Source organism: Coregonus lavaretus, assembly GCF_964263955.1.
Source record: "Coregonus lavaretus genome assembly, chromosome: 25".
In the NCBI taxonomy this organism is placed as follows: domain Eukaryota; kingdom Metazoa; phylum Chordata; class Actinopteri; order Salmoniformes; family Salmonidae; genus Coregonus; species Coregonus lavaretus.
In genome coordinates, this window is record NC_140012.1 from 8,967,448 (window position 1) to 8,989,002 (window position 21,555).

General features: G+C 42.4%; 1 protein-coding gene across 1 annotated transcript; it reads right to left on the reverse strand.

Moving 5' to 3' along the window:
* Positions 1-2,486: 2,486 nt before the first annotated feature.
* Positions 2,487-20,257, reverse strand: LOC311100610 (chondroadherin-like; the record flags this gene model as incomplete). The annotated part of the gene is made up of 4 exons (XM_084141538.1): positions 2,487-3,814; positions 10,351-10,493; positions 10,794-10,957; positions 19,472-20,257. The coding sequence occupies 3 exons, from the start codon at positions 20,255-20,257 to the stop codon at positions 10,355-10,357; spliced, it is 1,089 nt and encodes a 362-aa protein (XP_083997664.1). The 3' UTR covers positions 2,487-3,814; positions 10,351-10,354.
* Between the last annotated feature and the right edge of the window lie 1,298 nt (positions 20,258-21,555).

The window sequence follows — 21,555 nt, forward strand, 5'->3', positions numbered from 1 at the left end:
GCTGATCTGGCAGCTATGGAGAGTGAAAGGTATGGCAGAAATATCTAAGTCCTGGTTGTCGTCAGTGGAGGGAGGTAAGAGATCATGTTTTTAACTCAGGTCATTAGTTTCTGTTCTAATCATATTCTCGAAATCAGCTGGATTGAACAGTAGTTAGGATGGTGATTGATTGGGATGAAATCCTGCATACTCTGGGTCCTAGAGGACCGGTATTGGAATCTTGGAATTGATGATAGTAAATGTATGTCTTATTATGCGTTTTAGGCATCATGGCTGGTTCCCTGAGTCCACCTGAAATAGTGAAGAAGGTAATTTCTACCATGGGTGTTAAGGAGCTCTTAGCGAGTAATGTTTTTCTTAATTCAGTTAATTTATTAATTTAAGTTAGCTAATAGATTTTTGGATATACAGTTAAAGTTGGAAGTTTACATACACTTAGGTTGGAGTCATTAAAACTCGTTTTTCAACCACTCCACACATATTTTGTTAACAATCTATAGTTTTGGCAAGTTGGTTAGGACATCTACTTTGTGCATGACACGTAATTTTTCCAACAATTGTTTACAGACAGATTATTTCACTTATAATTCACTGTATCACAATTCCAGTGGGTGAGAAGTTTACATACACCCAGTTGACTGTGCCTTTAAACAGCTTGGAAAATTCCAGAAAATGATGTCTTGGCTTTAGAAGCTTCTGAAAGGCTAATTGACATCATTTGAGTCAATTGGAGGTGTACCTGTGGAAGTATTTCAAGGCCTACCTTCAAACTCAGTGCCTCTTTGCTTGACATCATGGGAAAATCAAAAGAAATCAGCCAAGACCTCAGAAAAAAAAAGTCTGGTTCATCCTTGGGAGCAATTTCCAAACGCCTGAAGGTACCACGTTCATCTGTACAAACAATAGTACGCAAGTATAAACACCATGGGACCATTCAGCCGTCATACCGCTCAGGAAGGATATGCGTTCTGTCTCCTAGAGATGAACATACTTCGGTTGCGAAAAGTGCAAATCAATCCCAGAACAACAGCAAAGGACCTTGTGACGATGCTGGAGGAAACAGGTACAAAAGTATCTATATCCACAGTAAAACGAGTCCTATATCGACATAACTTGAAAGGCCGCTCAGCAAGGAAGAAGCCACTGCTCCAAAACCGCCATAAAAAAGCCAGACTACGGTTTGCAACTGCACATGGGGACAAAGATTGTACTTTTTGGAGAAATGTCCTCTTGTCTGATGAAACAAAAATAGAACTGTTTGGCCATAATGACCATTGTTATGTTTGGAGGAAAAAGGGGGCACTTGCAAGCCGAAGAAAACCATCCCAACCGTGAAGCACGGTGGTGGCAGCATCATGCTGTGGGGGTGCTTTGCTGCAGGAGGGACTGGTGCACTTCACAAAATGGATGGCATCATGAGGAAGGAAAATTATGTGGATATAGTGAAGCAACATCTCAAGACATCAGTCAGGAAGTTAAAGCTTGGTCGCAAATGGGTCTTCCAAATGGACAATGACCCCAAGCATACTTCCAAAGTTGTGGCAAAATGGCTTAAGGACAACAAAGTTAAGGTATTGGAGTGGCCATCACAAAGCCCTGACCTCAATCCTATAGAAAATATGTGGGCAGAACTGAAAAGGCGTGTGCGAGCAAGGAGGCCTACAAACCTGACTCAGTTACACCAGCTCTGTCAGGAGGAATGGGCCAAAATTCACCCAACTTATTGTGTAAAGCTTGTGGAAGGATACCCGAAACGTTTGACCCAAGTTAAACAATTTAAAGGCAATGCTACCAAATACTAATTGAGTGTATGTAAACTTCTGACCCACTGGGAATTTGATGAAAGAAATAAAAGCTGAAATAAATAATTCTCTCTACTATTATTCTGACATTTCACATTCTTAAAATAAAGTGGTGATCCTAACTGACCTAAGACAGGGAATGTTTACTAGGATTAAATGTCAGGAATTGTGAAAAACTGAGTTTAAATGTATTTGGCTAAGGCGTATGTACCTTCCGACTTCAACTGTAAGTGATTGTCCAGAGAGTTCACTCACATGGTTTCCCTGGCCTGAGTCAGTCCCTGGTTAGCGGGGAAGGGTCAAAACGAGCTGTGAGGTGGCCCTTCAGGACCGTCACTGCAGGGCGCAGTTAATACACTGTATATTTTTTTCATTAGAGGGAGACATTTTAATACGAGAACGTCCTTCCAGATTCATAATTGCAGGGTTGTTGGCCAACTCTACTGCATGCGTTTGTTCTAGCCCAGCACGAACACACATGCTTCTACTAATAAGCTAAAGATTAAGATATTGATTAGCTGAATCAGGTGTATGTGTTAGGCTGGGACAAAAGCCTGCAAACCCTGTAGCTCCCCAGGAGTAAGGCCATCCCTATGGTATTGGCTCTCTGTTAATGTCTTAATCTGTTAACGCACAGTAGTTGAAAATGGAATCAAGACAGACAAGGTTAAATCTTTATTTCTTAGATGTTTATTGGATGTGAGTTGTTCACCTCCAAAAGTTGAAAAAATACATTTTTGATGTTCAATATACATAAAAAAGAAGAGTCAAATCTTAAGAGTTATGATGCTCCCAGAGTTTGGGAAGTGTTCAATGCTTATAGACAATCCATTGACTTAGCAGTAAAAAGTATATTACTTTAAATGAAATGTAACACAGTGTCTGTGTGTGTCCGCTAACAAATGAAGCATTGCCACAGCAGGGTGGAAGGAAAAGGCAAAATATTTAGTACGTTACTTATTTAGTCAAAGACATGATACCTCTGCCACCTTTTCTCATATCCATTCTGAACTGTACACCATTTCCCCCTGTGATAACAGATCTAAATGCACTGCAAACACTTTTAAACGTAATTAATGTAAGAATGATGTATCCTTGTATCTCTTGGGAGATTGAAAACATACAAAGGACAGTCTTTAAACGAAAGATACTACTGGAGAACTGGAGTCTCTTTGTCCATGTCGTCTCTGACTGTTCCTTCCCAACTTCGACCTGCCATCACTCCATTGTCTCATAAACCCTTTCAGAAAAAGTCCTCAGCCGCCTGCGCTGTGATGTGTCGTTTACCTTCTGTCAGAGTTTGAGAGGAGTCAAGTCACGCTACGTCGACGTCCGTTTTACGGTCACAGTCCTTTCAGGATGTTTTCTCAGTCTGACAGAGAATTTCTCACAGGAGAAGCGAGACAGCGAGACATGACCGACCAAGTGACCCATAGTAAATAAAGGGAGACCTGGCCTGGAGCATTCCATTTAGACACTAATTTTTTTTGGTGGAGAGGGGCTTGGGGAATGATGCAGGCCATTGCTGTGGCAGCAGGTGGTGGGTTCCTGAGAGGTGAGGGCGTAAAGCTGGCGTCAGGGAGAGCGAGACGAGGAGAGTCAACATGGCTGCTTGTCTGAGTGTTGGTTGTGGGATGCTTGACAAATTCCTCAGCCATTGAAAAGAGAGGGGGGATGAAAGAAAGGTGTGTGTGTGTGTGTGTTTGTATTGATAAACGTTGTGTGTATGTTGTGTGTGGGTTGTGTGAATGTTGTGTCTGTGAACTGAAAGTGTTTTCTTGAGTCTCTGCTTCGTGTAAGCCTTTTGATTTTTCTATTTGTGTGTGGGTTATGTGTGTTTTTTTGTGTGCATGTGTTTGTGTCATGTATCACTCCCTGTGTGTACATGTGAAATTGATATTTGGCAGATAGTGAGATGGACAGTCTTGAAGTAGCAGTTAGCGTTGCTTTCTTTCTCTGCACACGTACCAAGCCTGTCACCTGGACAGGCCTTTCCCCTCAGGCAGCGTCTCCTGTAGAAAGACACAAACATCAGCAGCCAAGTCAAACAGTCTGCCCTCCTACTGGTCAACGCCATGACTGGGACACGCTGTTCTGTTCTGGACAGGACACCAAGGCCAAGATGGAAAAAGAACAGCCAGGGGACAGACTCTGATGAGAAGACAAAGAGTTCTGAGGGAAGGAAGAGGGAAAGGTAAAGAAGAATGTCAAGCTAGACAGATCCAAAACCATCCCCTGACCTTAAGTGCTACTGTCTCAATACAAAGTCATGTTGTGCTGAGTCCTACACACATAAATTCACTCCTTCATATGAATTCAAGCTGTGCGGAAAGAATTAAAGCCAGAAAGGGACCAACAAAAATGTGAAATGTGCATAACAATCACAACCCTTTGTCAAGATGTACTTGGGTAAATTCATGACTTTAAACTGTCGCAAGTCTGATACTGAGAAACTCATAACCCGCTGGGCACACCACGTCATTTCAGTATGGGTAATTGGGTAATGTTTGGTTGAAACATTGATCAATGAGATTTCAACCTACAGTGCATTCGGAAAGTATTCAGACCTCTTCCCCTTTTCCACATTGTGTTACGTTACAGCCTTATTCTAAAATGGATTAAATAAATAAAAAATGCTCATCAATCTACACACAATATCCCATTATGACAAAGCAAAAACAGAAATAACTTATTTCCATAAGTATTCAGACCATTTGCTATGAGACTCTACATTGAGCTCAGGTACATCCTGTTTCCATTGATCATCCTTGAAATGTTTCGACAACTTGATTGGAGTCCACCTGTGGTAAATTCTATTGATTGGACATGATTTGGAAAGGCACACACCTGTCTATATAAGATCCAACAGTTGACAGTGCATGTCAGAGCAAAAACCAAGCCATGAGGTCGAAGGAATTGTCCGTAGAGCTCCGAGACAGGATTGTGTAGAGGCACAGATCTGGGGAAGGGTACCCAAACATTTCCGCAGAATTGAAGGTCCACAAGAACACAGTGGCCTCCATCATTCTTAAAGGGAAGAAGTTTGGAACCACAAGACTCTTCCTAGAGCTGTCCGCCCGGCCAAACTGAGCAATTGGGGAGAAGGGCCTTGGTCAGGGAGGTGACCAAGAACCAGATGGTCACTCTGACAGAGCTCCAGAGTTCCTCTTTGGAGATGGGAGAACTTTCCAGAAGGACAACCATCTCTGCAGCACTCCTTTATGGTAGAGTGGCCAGATGGAAGCCACTCCTCAGTAAAAGGCACATGACAGCCCGCTTGGAGTTTGCCAAAAGGCACCTAAAGGACTCTCAGACAATGAGAAACAAGATTCTCTGGTCTGATGAAACCAATATTGAACTCTTTGGCCTGAATGCCAAGGGTCACATCTGGAGGAAACATGGCACCATCCCTATGGTGAAGCATGGTGGTGGTGGCAGCATCATGCCGTGGGGATGTTTTTCAGCGGCAGGGATTGGAGACTAGTCAGGATCGAGAAAAAGATAGACAGACAAAGTACAGACAGATCCTTGAGGAAAACCTGCTCCAGAGCGCTCAGACTGGGGCAAAGGTTCACCTTCCAACAGGACAACTACTCTAAGCACACAGCCAAGACAACACAGGAGTGGCTTCGGGACAAGTCTCAATGTCCTTGAGTGGCCCAGCCAGAGCTCGGACCTGAACCCGATCTAACTTCTCTGGAGATACCTGAAAATAGCTGTGTAGTGACGCTCCCCATCCAACCTGACAGAGCTTGAGAGGATCTGCAGAGAAGAATGGGAGAACCCCCCCCAAATACAGGTGTGCCAAGCTTGTAGTGTCATACCCAAGAAGACTCGAGGCTGTAATCGCTGCCAAAGGTGCTTCAACAAAGTACTGAGTAAAGGGTCTGAATACTTATATAAATGTGATATTTTAGTTATTTATTTTTTATAAATGTGCACAAATGTCTAAAAACCAGGTTTTGCTTTGTCATTATGGGGTATTGTGTGTAGATTGATGAGGGAAAAAAACAATTTCATCCATTTTAGAATAAGGCTGTAACGTAACACAATGTAGAAAAAGTAAAGTGGTCTGAATACTTTCTGAATGCCCTGCATATTCACTTACTCAAAAAGACAGCCAAAAGATAGTTGAATTTCCAATGTGTTATCACTATGCTTTCAACCATCTAAAAGCACAACCAAATTCCAATGGAAAAACAATGTCTGATTATTGGTTTAGTTGTCATCCAAATGTCTATCACTGCGCTTTCAACCCTTTAAAAGCACAGCAAAGTTCAAATGGTAATACAATGTCAGATATTTTGTTTATTTATACAACAGATTAATTTGTTATCACTGTGCTTCATTTTATAGCAGAACCAACTGACCTGGATTACATTAAAAGTGCATGGTGCAAGTGATCAATGGCAGTCAAGATTCTGAGCAGATTATTACAGTAATTGTGAGGATCTCCACAGACCTGTGACGACCTATGTATGCTATCTTGAACGTGCACATTTTATATAATTACATAAGAAGAAATGTATCGTTACAGTAACCTCAAAAATGTGGTCAGGGATGTGTGACTCATTTTAAGGTTGAATTTTACATTTGTTTGTAAAATACTTTAGGCTATTTACTGTATTACAAAAGTAATATTGAATTGTGTTTGGTTGACAACACAACGGAATATCAACATTTAAAGGAGATGTATCTACTGCTTGGATAGTTCCATCTAAGACACTGGCTTAATCCTATTCTTTAACTTTTATTTTTGGTTGTGTTGGAGACGTGAATCCAACATATCATTTGTTAACTTGTCGACAAGTTAATAGGCTATTTATTGTATTTCTAAAGTGATATTAATTGTATTGGTTGTCAACTCAACCAAACATCAACATTTGAAGGAGATTTATCTTCTGCTTGGATAGTTCCATCTGTGCCACTGATTTAGTCTGGCTTTAATTCCAGTTGGTTTACAAATTAAGTCTCCATCTCAACATAAAAGCTAAATCAAATCAAACTTTAAATGCACTTGGCAATATGCAACTTTTTGGGTAACGCAACCAAATTCACATAGAAATGTGAGTTATAGATGTATCATTCAACTTGAAAGCAAGTCTAAAGCAGTAGATCTGTTCTATATAAGCTATTTCTATGCTTCCCATTCTTAAGTTTGTTTTTGCGTCTTTTACTTTCAGTTTTGTACACCAGCTTCAAACAGCTGAAAATACAATATTTTTGGTTATGGAAAATATATTTCACAGCGGTTTAGATGGTACAATGATTCTCTACACTATACTATCTTATTTTGTCACATAAACTGAAATTAGGCGAACTATTCGAGTTTTTGCAACCAGGAAATGGAGGAGCGATTTCTGCATAGTGCAACTTTAAATAAAGTTTGATTTGATTTAGTCTTATTCTTTAACTTAGATTTTTGTTTGGATGGAGGTATGAATCCAACATATCAATTAATCATTTGTAGACAAACTGGAATTAAAGCCAGAGTAAGTCAGTGGCACAGATGGAACTATCCAAGCAGAAGATACATCTCCTTCAAATGTTGATATTTGGTTGCGTTGACAACCAAACACAATTCAGTATCACTAAATATCATTACATTTAAATCAGCCAGCGCCTGAAACCCTAGGCCTATTGTATTGTCTTTTTTGTTGGATTTGGTGTTGAATTGAAACAATAGCTGTTGATGACTTTGCAAATGCTATATAGCTAGGCCTAAATAGCATGATTGATGATATACAGTGCTGTGACGAGTACTGAGGATACGAAGAGTCAGGACGCAGATGCAGGAATCAACAATGTAAAGGTTTACTTAACACTGAGCAAGCGAACAACAAAGAGCGAGGACATGACACTAACAATCACAACACTGAACAGTCCAGGGCTATATAGGGGTGGTGATGAGATGATGAGGTGCAGGTGCGCTGGAGGTGATTAGGGTGCGTTGGGGTTCCATTCCGGTGTTGCCGAGGTGGTGCGCTCAGACCGGTGGCTCAGTAGACCGGCGAATCAGAGTGCCGGAGGGGAGCAACGGGAGAAGACATGACAAGTGCCTTCAGAAAGTATTCACACCTCTTGACTTTTTCCACATTTTGTTGTGTTACAGCCTGAATTTAAAATGGATTAAATTGCGATTTTTTTTGTCACTGGCCTCCACACAATACCCCATAATGTCAAAGTGGAATTATGTTTTCAAAGTATTCAACCCGTTTGTTATGGCAAGCCTAAATAAGTTCAGGAGTACAAATTTGCTTAACAAGTCACATAATAAGTTGCATGGACTCTGTGTGCAATAATAGTGTTTAACATGATTTTTGGATGACTACCTCATCTCTGTACCCCACATATACAATTATCTGTAAGGTCCCTCAGTCGAGCAGTGAACAACCACCAAGACCAGGGAGGTATTCCAATGACTCGCAAAGAAGGGCACCTATTGGTAGATGGGTAAAAAAAAAAAAGCAGACATTGAATATCCCTTTGAGCATAGTGAAGTTATTAATTACACTTTGGATGGTGTGTCAATACACCCAGTCACTACAAAGATACAGGTGTCCTTTCTAACTCAGTTGCCGGAGAGGAAGGAAACCAGTCAGGGATTTCAACATCAGGCCAATGGTGACTTTAAAACAGTTACAGAGTTTAATGTCTGTGTTACTCTACAATACTAACCTAATTGACAGATTGAAAATAAGGAAGCTTGTACAGAATAAAAACATTCCAAAACATGCATCCTGTTTGCAATAAGTAAAGTACAGTAATACAGCAAAGAATGTGGCAAAACAATATATTTTGGTCCTGAATACAAAGTCTTATGTTTGGGGCAAATCCAACACAACACATTACTGAGTATCACTCTCCATATTTTCAAGAATAGTGGTGGCTGCATAATGTTATGGGTAATGCTTGTAATCGTTAAGGACTGGGGAGTTTTTCAGGATAAAAAATAAACGGAATGGAGCTAAGCACAGGCATAATCCTAGAGAAAGACCTGGTTCAGTCTGCCTTCCACCAGCAACTGGGAGATGAATTCACCTTTCAGCAGGACAATAACCTAAAACACAAGGTCAAATCTACACTGAAGTTGCTTACCAAGAAGACAGTGAATGTTCCTGAGTGGCAGAGTTACAGTTTTGACTTAAATCTACTTGAAAAATCTATGGCAAGACCTGAAAATGGTTGTCTAGCAATGATCAACAACCAATTTGACAGAGCTTGATTTTTTTTTTTAACATAATGGGCAAATGTTGCACAATCCAGGTGTGGAAATCTCTTAGAGACTTACCCAGAAACACTCACAGCTGTAATCTCTGCCAAAGATGCTTCTACCTAGTATTGACTCAGGGGTGTGAATACTTGTATGAATAAGATATCTCTGCATTTCATTTTCAATAAATTAGCAACAATTTCTACAAACATGTTTTCACTTTGTCATTATGGGGTATTACGTATAGATGGCTGAGAAAAAAAATCGATTTAATCCATTTTTAATTCAGGCTGTAACACAACAAAATGTGGAATAAGTCAAGGGGTATGAATACTTTCTCAAGAGACAGAATGAGTGATAAAGTATGGTCACATTTCATTTGCTCTGTTAAACCTACCCTTTGGAAAGACTCCGATAGCAACAGTGAATCGATTTAGTTTTTTACCCCTTTTTCTCCCGAATTTCGTGATACGATCTTGTCTCATCGCTGCATCGGACTCGGGAGAGGTGAAGGTCGAGAGTCATGCGTCCTCTGAAACATGACCTGCCAAGCCGCATTGCTTCTTAACACACTCCTCAGTTAACCCGGAAGCCAGACGCACCAATGTGTCGGAGGAAACACTGTCCAACTGACAATCGAAGTCAGCTTGCAGGCGCCCGGCCCGCCACAAGGAGTAGCTAGAGCACGATGAGCCAAGGAAATCCCCCCGGCCAAACCCTCCCCTAACGACACTGGGCCAATTGTGCACCACCCCATGGGGCTCCCGGTCATGGCCGGCTGTGACACAGCTTGGGATCGAACCCGAGGCTATAGTGGCACCTTAGCACTGCGATGCACAATAGCACATTGGTAATAGTCAGTGAAAAAGATCATAGCTGGGCTGTGCTTGGTTAAAACCCTGGATGGGAGACTGAAGGGTAGCTGTAGATAAATCAATTCTCCAGTAGGAGGTGCTGCCCAGCCTATATATTTTTTTTCTGATAGTGGCTATAACGTTGAAGATCTGACATTGTTTTAAAGGTACAAATTCTACATATTTTATGCAAGGTTTGTCTATGTTGAAATTTGGTTAACATGATGACAATCATGTGGTTGAAATTTCACCCTCAAAACAACAGTTTAGGTTGAAGACTTTTTTCAAATCCAATGTATTTTCCACATGGATTCCACTACACAATACGTTGACAAATTACGTTAAAACAACGTTGATTCAACCAGTTTGTGCCCAGTGGGAAGCTTGCTAACTTCAGCTCATAAATTCACTTAACTGAGGTTTAACTTGCCAATTAGCGGACTAGTTTTGTAATTCGTAGAATCATCACCAGTCAGATTACCTGTTTAATGGCGCGTGCCCTTGGCTCTCTTTGTCTTGACTTTGCAGCTGCTGAAGACAGTGCTGTCTCTGATCTGCTTTCCTCTCTGCGAGGATGGAGATGCACAGAGCGCATCAGGGCGCTGGCGGCTAGAGTCCATCCACCTAGTGGGGGGGGAACAGAGAGAATTAGACACAGGGTCTTGGAAAAGGAGGGGACATTTTCCAATTACTGGAGGAAAAGGGTCTATTGAACTAGTCTTGTATGGTTCTCTTGTATGTGTGGTTTTCCACCTCAGTATTGTCTATGGTTTGTGTTAGTTTCATACAGATCACCTACATGCTGTAAGGTGAGGTATCCTGGTGTGCCAGACTGTGTGGTACAATAGCAAACCAAAGTACAGCTTGCTAGCAAAATGGCTACAACGTTTGGCTTGTTAGCCAGGTTAAATATGAGCTCCTTACTTGCGCAGAGGGGCAAGCGTGCAGGTGCAGCTCCAGGGGTTGTTGGAGAGTGTGAGGTTGGTGATGGTGGTGAACTCCAGGCTCTTGGGGAGGGACTTGAGCTTGTTGTTGTCCAGGTGCAGAGACTTGATGGCCGTCACTCCGTTGAACGCAGCGTCAGAGAACTGGAGGCAGAGATACAGACATAGTATAGGAGGCTTTTTAGTTTCATTAGAAGATGTAGATTTTGACAAGAGAGATTCAAACCATGTCATGACCAAGAACAGTCTTGTCCTTCAAATCCAAAAGTAGTTAATTGCACGTATAATAGCTTCCTGTGGCTGATTGAAATCCCTGAATTCTGAAAACCCTGAATTCAACTATTGAAGTCCCTAAAATCAACCAATATATCAGGTAGATCTCCCCTTTCATTTAGCAGACGCTCTTATCCAAAGGGACTAACAGCAGTGAGTGCATACATTTTCGTACTGGTCCCCCATGGGAATCGAACCCACAACCCCGGTATTGCAAACGCCATGCTCTACCAACTGAGCCTCTCTCACAGGGCAGTGAGGGCACACCAAGCCTGGTGATAGATGGATGTAGAATCTGTTCTACCCTTGCAGTTAGACCTCATCCTTAATCTCTGTCAGAGGGTAGACAGAGATGTTTGGTAGAGGGAATCCTTTTTTTTCTCCTACAGCAGTCACTCTGTCATGAAAGCCTCCACTCATAACTGGTTCCTGCAGCGTTGCTTATGTAAACTGGACTGTCTCACCCCTCCCTTCTCCTAAACTTCATATGCGTTTGTGAGGCCGCTAAAAACTTCACAGAGGTGCAAGATGAACTGATGCTCACCATGTCAAGTTTGGCTCTTAGCCATTTAGCAGGAGGAGAGAGGGAAGGAAGGAGGTCCGGGGGCAGCCGTGAGAGGAGGGTGGACTTTGCTTTGGGTGGATGAGTTATGTGTGTCTATAAGAGATGAAGCTATTGATTGAGGCGTCTTTTGGGAAATTTCCACTGCGGAGGGTCGCGAGCACCGAGGTGGATGCTTCTGGTAATTTGAGGCAATCCTCTCTCTCTATCTCTCTCTCGCTCTCGCTCTCTCTCTCTCTCAGAGCCACTACTCTGCCAGGAAGACTTGTAAAGGGCCCAATTGTCCATTCAACTGAGGGGCGATGTGCAAGCTAAAAATACCCGTCCTTCATGGGCCAAGGAACACCCTGCCTCTATTTACCTGTCTCCTAACCCTTACTGACCTGTTTGCAGGACCCTCCTGCCGAAAGGAAAAAACGCACAGAGCTGAAAATAACACTTGTGTAATAATTAGGCTGGGACATGCTTGGATACGGCCTAGCAAACAAAAACACCCTAAAAATACCCACGTGCCCCCCCTCCCCGCCACCCCAAAACCTTGACATCTCCCGCTGCTTTCCCCTCACTCTAACTCACAGGTACAGTCTGCCTGAGAGATGCTTGTTATTTTACAATTTCCCCTGTGGGATGTCTCCATACTGTAGCATGGATACACTCAAATATTGGATTAACTTCTAGTATTTAATAAACGTTAAGTTTGGAATGTATGGGGAGCAGCAAGGTAGCCCCTCCATCAGTATATGGAGTTATAACGGGCACTGTGTTCACTGGGAATTAGGCAGAAAAGCTCTCATCTGAGTCTCTTATCTGTGATAAGTGTCCCGAGGCCTTCCCCGCTCTCCACTCAGGCCTTGATTGGGGTTGGTCAGCCGAGGGAGATAGCGATCATTCAACCTTGTTACATTTTACATTGTTACGCTCTGGGTTACGAGGTGAAGGGTTGGCTGTGTTATCTCTAGATAGGAAACAATTTCCAGTACTACCTGGACTGTACCTGCTGTTGTTCCATGAACTCTTTAGCCTTAGGGTGTCTGTATGATAATTCAAACTCCTCTGCCATAGATTGGAGCGATTATAGGGACATCTATGCATCACACTATTTGTAAATAGTGACCCCCTAAAGGATGGAAACTAGACAGATCTTAAAATCCTCTTCAGACTGCACCACTTAAGTGTAATGAGGCGGTCACCCACCTCAAACACCAACGTGAACCTCAGGAATGATGAAACACTGCGTCAACACCGCCCCCTCACTGTATGGTCAAGGATATCTTGGGCTATCCCCGTAAGACGGTGTGTTTGGGTTTACAGTACGTGCTGAAGCTGAAGAGTGTGGTCCATACCAGCAGTTTGTTATGATGCTACTAAGTGATTGTTTGGAATCTCCCAATTGGGAAGACATGTATGTGCTGCCCATATCATTCCCATGTATTTCCTTAATGTAAAGAGCAAGGACCTCAGCCCTCCCCAACTCCACTTCTTGTCCTCACAAAGCTAGATTGGACATGAATCCAATCTTCAACACCAACTGTCCACCAACCAACTACATATAGGAATGGAGCTACACAATACTAAAACACCAATGCTCTCTACTACTGTGCAAAACTCCAGACCCCCACAATCTCAGATGCAGAGTAAACTAAAACTGAAACTGAAACTAAAACGAAAACTAATCATAAAAAAAACTATTTAGTAAACTGAAAGAAAATAATTAACAAACCCATTTGAAAAACTGAAACTATACTGAAACTATTATCTTTGCCTCCAAAATAAAATAAAAACCATCATGAATTATGTTCAGTTGTAGTTTTTTTTGTAGACCTAATGGGGTTTTCTTTCACCATATTTTCTGCACCAGTCTCGGCGCTAATCCTTTTAAATCCAAGTCACATTAAGATTGACTTTATTTTTAAACCTATACTAGGGCGCTATTCAACAGATTCCGCGATTTATATTTGAAGGTAATTTCCAATTGAGCTGACATGTGCAGCGTTTACCGTGAATGCAGTCTCTACTAAAGTAGAAACAAGTCCTTAACATCTTTATCACGCTGTAAAACTGATCTTCTGCGATGTGGATTTAATAGAGTCCCTAACTTATGACCTGACCCATCACCTTATGTATTACTGCCCCCCAGTTGCAAGATGTGACACCCCCCCCCCCCCCCCTCCAAAAAACAACAACTATACAACACAAATGGCTCCTAGCCTCCCACGCATGCTTTCTGTCCAACACTTAAACTACAACTGCAACTAAATTATATAAAAACTATATTGAAATATTTGTATAAAACTTAAACTAATAAAAACTAGCAAATCAGATCTGAAAACTAACTGAAACTAAACTGAATTCAAATACAAATCAAAAAATGCAATAGAAATAAAAACACAAAACTATAATAACCTTGGTGCAGAGATGTATTGCCTTTAAAAGATGCTCTCTTTGCACCACACCATACCGCAAGCAGAGCAATCAGGATCAAAGAACACCAGCTAAGAACACAATCAGCTGTTTTTTATGTTTTTTTATTTTCCAACAGGGAGTCATGCTGGGACCAAGGTCTCTTTCTCAGATGAGCCCTGCATACACATCAATATACACTATACACATCAATATACACATCAATATTTCCATCAATACACTAAAAGCAAAACACAATCATAGAAAACAAACACATCCTTCAGTAAAAAGGTCCTCAATCAGCCTTTTGAATTCCTCTAGAGGCACCAATTCATCCAATTTTAGAGAGCCTTGTAGAGCAAGGTGCAAAAAAACTAACTGACCTAACTCAATGGAGAGCGAAGGGATCTCCTGAGTTAGCCATCCCTGGGACCGGGTCTGGTATCTCGTACGTCTATAAGTTAACATTGAAGTAAGGTACGGCGGAAGTTTATGCAGGAGGCTTTATAAACAAAAAGAGTGCAATGCATCGATCTACGAGATTTTAAAGAGGGCCAGCCTACTTTCTGATACAGAGTACAGTGATGTGTACTGAACCTATTGCCTGTAATAAAGCGTAGTGCTATGATAAACTGCGCCCAATGGCTTCAATACAGTGGCAGCTGCATTCATATAGACAATTTCCCCATTGTCTATAAACGGTATGAATATCGGCTAAATGATTTGTTTTCTGCAATTTAATGAAAGGCATGACCTATTCGTATAAAATAAGCCCATTTTAATTATTAATTTCTTAACAACTCATCAACATGCTTTTTGAAAGATAGCTTTTCTTCAGTCCAGATGCCCAGATATTTACAAGCGGGAACACGATCAATGAGGTCACCATCCAATGTACTTATGCATAAATCATCAGATACATTTTTACGTAATTTGGAGAATAACATACAGTGAGGGAAAAAAGTATTTGATCCCCTGCAGATTTTGTACGTTTGCCCACTGACAAAGAAAAGATCAGTCTATAATTTTAATGGTAGGTTTATTTGAACAGTGAGAGACAGAATAACAAAAAAAAAATCCAGAAAAACGAATGTAAAAAATGTTATAAATTGATTTGCATTTTAATGAGGGAAATAAATATTTGACCCCTCTGCAAAACATGACTTAGTACTTGGTGGCAAAACCCTTGTTGGCAATCACAGAGGTCAGACGTTTCTTGTAGTTGGCCACCAGGTTTGCACACATCTCAGGAGGGATTTTGTCCCACTCCTCTTTGCAGATCTTCTCCAAGTCATTAAGGTTTCGAGGCTGACGTTTGGCAACTCAAACCTTCAGCTCCCTCCACAGATTATCTATGGGATTAAGGTCTGGAGACTGGCTAGGCCACTTAATGTGCTTCTTCTTGAGCCACTCCTTTGTTGCCTTGGCTGTGTGTTTTGGGTCATTGTCATGCTGGAATACCCATCCACGACCCATTTTCAATGCCCTGGCTGAGGGAAGGAGGTTCTCACCCAAGATTTGACGGTACATGGCTCCGTCCATCGTCCCTTTGATGCTGTGAATTGTCCTGTCCCCTTAGCAGAAAAACATCCCCAAAGCATAATTGTTTGACGGTGGGGATGGTGTTCTTGGGGTCATAGGCAGCATTCCTCCTCATCCAAACACAGCGAGTTGAGTTGATGCCAAAGAGCTCGATTTTGGTCTCATCTGACCACAACACTTTCACCCAGTTCTCCTCTGAATCATTCAGATGTTCATTGGCAAACTTCAGACGGGCCTGTATATGTGCAGTCTTGAGCATGGGGACCTTGCGGGCGCTGCAGGAGTTCAGTCCTTCACGGCGTAGTGTGTTACCATTTGTTTACTTGGTGACTATGGTCCCAGCTGCCTTGAGATCATTATCATCATATTGCAAAAATCTCTGAAGCTGGAGACTCTTATCTCCCTCACTAACTTTAAGCATCAGTTGTCAGAGCACCTTACCGATCACTGCACCTGTACACAGCCCATCTGAAATTAGCCCACCCAACTACCTCATCCCTATATTGTTATTTATTTTGCTCTTTTGCACCCCAGTATCTCTATTTGCACATAATCTCTTGCACATCTAGCATTCCAGTGTTAATACTATTGTAATTATTTTGCACTATAGCCTATTTATTGCCTTACCTCCATAACTTGCTACATTTGCACACACTGTATATATATTTTCTGTTGTATTTTTGACTTTTTTTTTTTACCCCATATGTAACTCTGTGTTGTTTTTATCGCACTGCTTTGCTTTATCTTGGCCAGGTCGCAGTTGTAAATGAGAACTTGTTCTCAACTGGCTTACCTGGTTAAATAAAGGTGAAATAAAAAAAGATCCTCCTGTGTAGTTCTGGGCTGATTCCTCACCGTTCTCATGATCATTGCAACTGCACGAGGTGAGATCTTGCATGGAGCCACAGGCCGAGGGAGATTGACAGTTCTTTTGTGTTTCTTCCATTTGCGAATAATCGCACCAACTGTTGTCACCTCCTCACCAACTGCTTGGCGATGGTCTTGTAGCCCATTCCAGCCTTGTGTAGGTCTACAATCTTGTCCCTGACATCCTTGGAGAGTTCTTTGGTCTTGGCCATGGTGGAGAGTTTGGAATCTGATTGATTGATTGCTTCTGTGGACAGGTGTCTTTTATACAGGTAACAAACTGAGATTAGGAGCTCTCCCTTTAAAATTGTGCTCCTAATCTCAGCCTGTTACCTGTATAAAAGACACCTGGGAGCCAGAAATCTTTCTGATTGAGAGGGGGTCAAATACTTATTTCCGTCATTAAAATGCAAATCAATATATAAAATTTTTGACATGCGTTTTTCTGGATTTTATTGTTGTTATTCTGTCTCTCACTATTCAAATAAACCTACCATTAAAATTATAGACTGATCATTTCTTTGTCAGTGGGCAAACATACAAAATCAGCAGGGGATCAAATACTGTTTTCCCTCACTGTATACTTGGTTTTATCTGCACTAAGTACCAATTTCAGTTCAACAAAGGCTTTCTGCAAAGCAATGAAGGCAGATTGAAGCTCCGAAAGAGCCTGGTCAACCGTGGGTGCAATAGCATACACAACAGTGTAATCTGCATACAGGTTTATGTTGTTTTTTTTTTGCAGATAGACCAACATTATTTATATAGACAGTAAAAAGTACAGGACCTAAAATCGATCCCTGTGGGATACCTTTCGTAATATCAAGGAAACCTGACTTACCACCATCAGACAAAACACATTGAGTCCTGTCAGTCAAGTAATTTCCTAACCAATTACATGACGCCTGATCCATATCGATTGCAGACAATCTTTGAATCAATAAAGAGTGGTCAACAGTATCGAAAGCCTTCGATAAGTCAATCCATACCCTTAAGCAAATAATTTAACACCAAGGTTGGAGCAGAGATAGTGCTATGACCCGGCCTGAAACCAGACTGGTGAACACTTAGAATACATCTCGTAGCTAGGAAGGATCTAAGTTGACAGTTGATTAATGACAATTTCGAGATACGGCAATAATTATTTTGATCGGAGGGGTCACCACCTTTGTGGAGAGGGAGCACATGGACCGCCTTCCAAACCCTGGGGAAAGCACCCGAGATAATCGTCAGATTAAAAATATGTGTCAGTAGCTAGGTTTCCATCCAATTTGCGACAGATTTTCATGCGAATATTCAAAAATGTGCATAAAACAATATGCACATTTTCCCACCTTTTGCTTTGAAAAATGAGTTTCCATCACATTTTCAACTCTACTGATGGTTTTGTCACAAAAACTGTTGCGTTATATAGCAAATATACCCAGTCTGGTCTTGGCACATGCACTCTAGCCAACAGCTCGCAGATACAGTGGGGGTAGGCTACCTACATTATGAGATTATTATGGATAAGAGCAATATTATTTCTATCTGCCAAACGGCAGCCAAGCATCGATCATTATGTCACCAGAATAATAATAATAATAATATGCCATTTAGCAGACGCTTTTATCCAAAGCGACTTACAGTCATGCGTGCATACATTTTTGTGTATGGGTGGTCCCAGGGATCGAACCCACTACCTTGGCGTTACAAGCGCCGTGCTCTACCAGCTGAGCTACAGAGGACCACAAATATGACCCTCGATATTTATTGGAAAGGAGCATCAAGCTCATCACCTTCACCACCCTGTGAAGTTCATCACAATTTATTTAATCTCTAGCCTAATAAACTGCATGCTTTCCTGATTCGTAGTGGGAACACCACACAACATATCGTTGTGTGACTCCAAGTTACTTCGATATGATGGTTATTATATTAATATTTGCACATAAAGGTGTTTCCACCGCCATTTCTTGCATAATTAATTTTACTGACACAAAACGATCCCACCATGTCGAACGAATTGTACCGGCATCAAAAAGAAAGGAGGACCAAGGCACTCTTCATATAATTCATTTAAATGCCTTTATTTGTATGGCATGTTCAATGGAAACAAAGTTTTAAAACTCCGACGCGTTTCGGCTGCATGGCCTTCGTCAGGGAGTACTGGCATTTCATGTTGCCATCAGCCCGGTCGTGACTTTTTTCATGCGCCAGCTAATTCATCCACATGAAATGGTTTGATGGAAACCTGGTTAATGACTCCGCAATCAGGGGAGCAGAAGCTGCAGCAAGAAAGGATCAAGAATATCAGCCCCAGTGGATTTAAAAAAAATCTAGTAGAAAGTTTTGTCAGAGTCAGAGATCCCGCTGGTTTCATCCTGACCACGTGTGACCTGCTTTCTTCCCATATGGGTGGATAAGTCATCATAAGGATTTTATTATCATACAATGAGACAGATGGGGAGAAAGCACAACAACCAAAGCATAAAAATTGTCTCAGTATTCCACGCTCTCATAAATCTGAAAGGTCAGTCAAAATATGATAAATGGCAGAGATCTGCTAAACCACCTCCCATTACCACCTGCCCTCGGGTTACAGTATGTGACCACGGAACTGGGAGAAGAGAAACGACTTTTGGCTACTGGAAAAGGGGGAGTTGGCCGGTGGCAAGCCAGAATGTACATGTAAATAAGCAAATGAAATATGGCAAGCCAGAACCAAAACAAAACAAACAACAAGCCTCCCTAATCTGCAGGGCTGCTAGAGCTTTCAGGACAAGAATACAGCACAGCTTTTTATATCTACCGAATGGCTCATGGTGCCTCTAATCACTGAGACCTGTGTTGCATGAAATGAAACTTCCAATGCTCTCTCATAGTAATAGAATCATATACTGCTTCTACGCCATCCTACTATTGCATTGCACTACTCTTAAACTCTCAATTGCCAAACTCTCACCCTTCCCAACTCAGTAAGCTCGTTGCAACCATAAAAGTACCCCCTTCCCCTTAAACAATATGAGACTGACCTTTTCCAGCCCCATGCCGTCCAGGTGCAGCTTCTCCATGTAGCGTCCGAAGCTCTGGAAGGCGTTGTCGGGGATGCTCCTAAGGGGGTTCTTGGCCAGGCTCAGTTCCTCCACCACTCTCAGCTTGCTCATGGCCAGGCCAGGGTAGGTGGACAGCCTGTTCCTGTCCAGGTGCAGGATGGCCAGGTTCTCCACGTCGTCCAGAGAGCCCGGCTGCAGCGTGTTCATCTCATTGCCACTCATGTGCAGCCAGCGCAGGTCCTTGGCTCCGGCGAAGGTGCCTGGCTTGATGTCGCGCAGCTTGTTGTCGTTGAGCTGCAGGATGAACAGATTGATCATGGGCGAGAAGATTCCCTTGGGCAGGTCGCTGATGCGGTTGCCATCCAGGTAGAGGTAAGTGAGCTCGGTGAGGTCCTCGAAGGCACCTGGCTTGATGCTGGTGATCTCGTTGTTGGACAGGTAGAGGTAGATGAGCTTCTTGAGTCCCTTGAAGGCCTGGCCGCCAATCTCATGGAGCTGGCAGTGCTGCATGTGCAACGAGATGAGACCCTTGCTGCTGGTGAAGGAGCCGGTGGGCAGGCTGCCCAGGTTGTTCCTCTGCAGGTTGAGCAGACGGGTGGCCTCGGACACCTGCGGGATCTTCTTCAGCCCCACGTTGTCACAGATGACATGCTGCAGGTCCCCATGGCAGTGACACTGAGCCGGGCACTGGCTGGGGGCGCCCCATACAGCCGGGCCTAGGACCAGCAGGCAGGTCACCACCAACACAAAGCTCACACACGGCATGCTGACGTCACTACTCTAAACTTGTGTCTGTCAGTCTCTCCACCTTGTCTGTCTTCTGTCTCTTCTTGAGAGCTTCTTCTCACTGCTTGACAGGCACTAAAAGCTAAAAATTCCTCCAGAAAGTCTCAGGGAGAGCGAAAGAGAGAGCAGAAGGATTCAGAGAGTGAAGGCAAGAGGTGAGAGAGGGAGAGAGAGAGTGAGAGTGCACGTGACTGAGAGAAAAGGAGGGCAGTGCAAAAAAGATTCACTTCGGGCTTTGAGAGGAGGACGGCACGGCAGTCAACAGAACACAGCACTATTTATAACATTTATTTAAGGAAAAAAACTGAGAAGGACTCGCCAGGGTGTTACGTGGAGACTGCAAGAGGAAGTCAAATGTCTTTGACAGTTTAACCCTGCACATGCAGGAGGACAGGTCGGGATCTTCCACTGACCATAGTCAGTAAATTCTACTAACTTCTGGTTAAACTTTGTAAAAAGCTTTCAGATCATCTGCATGAGACATTTAAGCAAATAGTTTTCATTATTTTCTGTTGCCTGTTATGTTTAGCAGGTAAACGATCTCTAGGTAATACTTGGCCATTTTAGTAATATAAGCAGAACAATTGTGTAAACATTACGCTCACAAGAAGAGCAAAATGTGCTTCCAAATCAAATACCGTGTCTTGGTGGATCAAGCACTTTTGACTGCCAATATAGCAATGGTCTGTATACCTGTACAGGTCACCTCGATTTTTGTTGGGTAGAATAAAATATTTGCCTGAGTGAGTGTGTGAGCGTGCGTGTGTGTGTGTAGTCCGATGGCAGGTAAGAGGTTAAGGTGGCAGTGTTTAGGGTTCCAGATGTCTCTATTGTTTTCCAGTCTGCGGTCGGAGGAAAAGGAGCCGGCTGTTTTATAACCCATAATCGTCCCCAGATGGTTGGCAAGTGGCTGGACCCCTTTTCAATTCACAACAATTGGAAATTGGTTTCAAATCCAGAGGTTCATTACTGCATGCATATTTCCTCTTGTTTTGAAAAGGAGTAAAGTGTTACATAATGGTCTTTGGGGTCACTCACTTTCCAAGTAGAGGACGAGGTTGGGTGTGGCTGAATTGAGTTTCAGCAGATAGGGTGGAGGTTAGAAGTCACATTATTTTTCATGAGCTGTCACTCAGGGGTGTGTGTGGCTCTGAGTGGGCCTCAACCAACCAGATGTGAGACAAAAAGCTTGGTCTTGGCGCTGATCCATTGGCCACTTGAAATTGACCAGGAGAGTGAGAGAAAGTGACAAAGGAAAGGATGGATCAGCTCCTGGG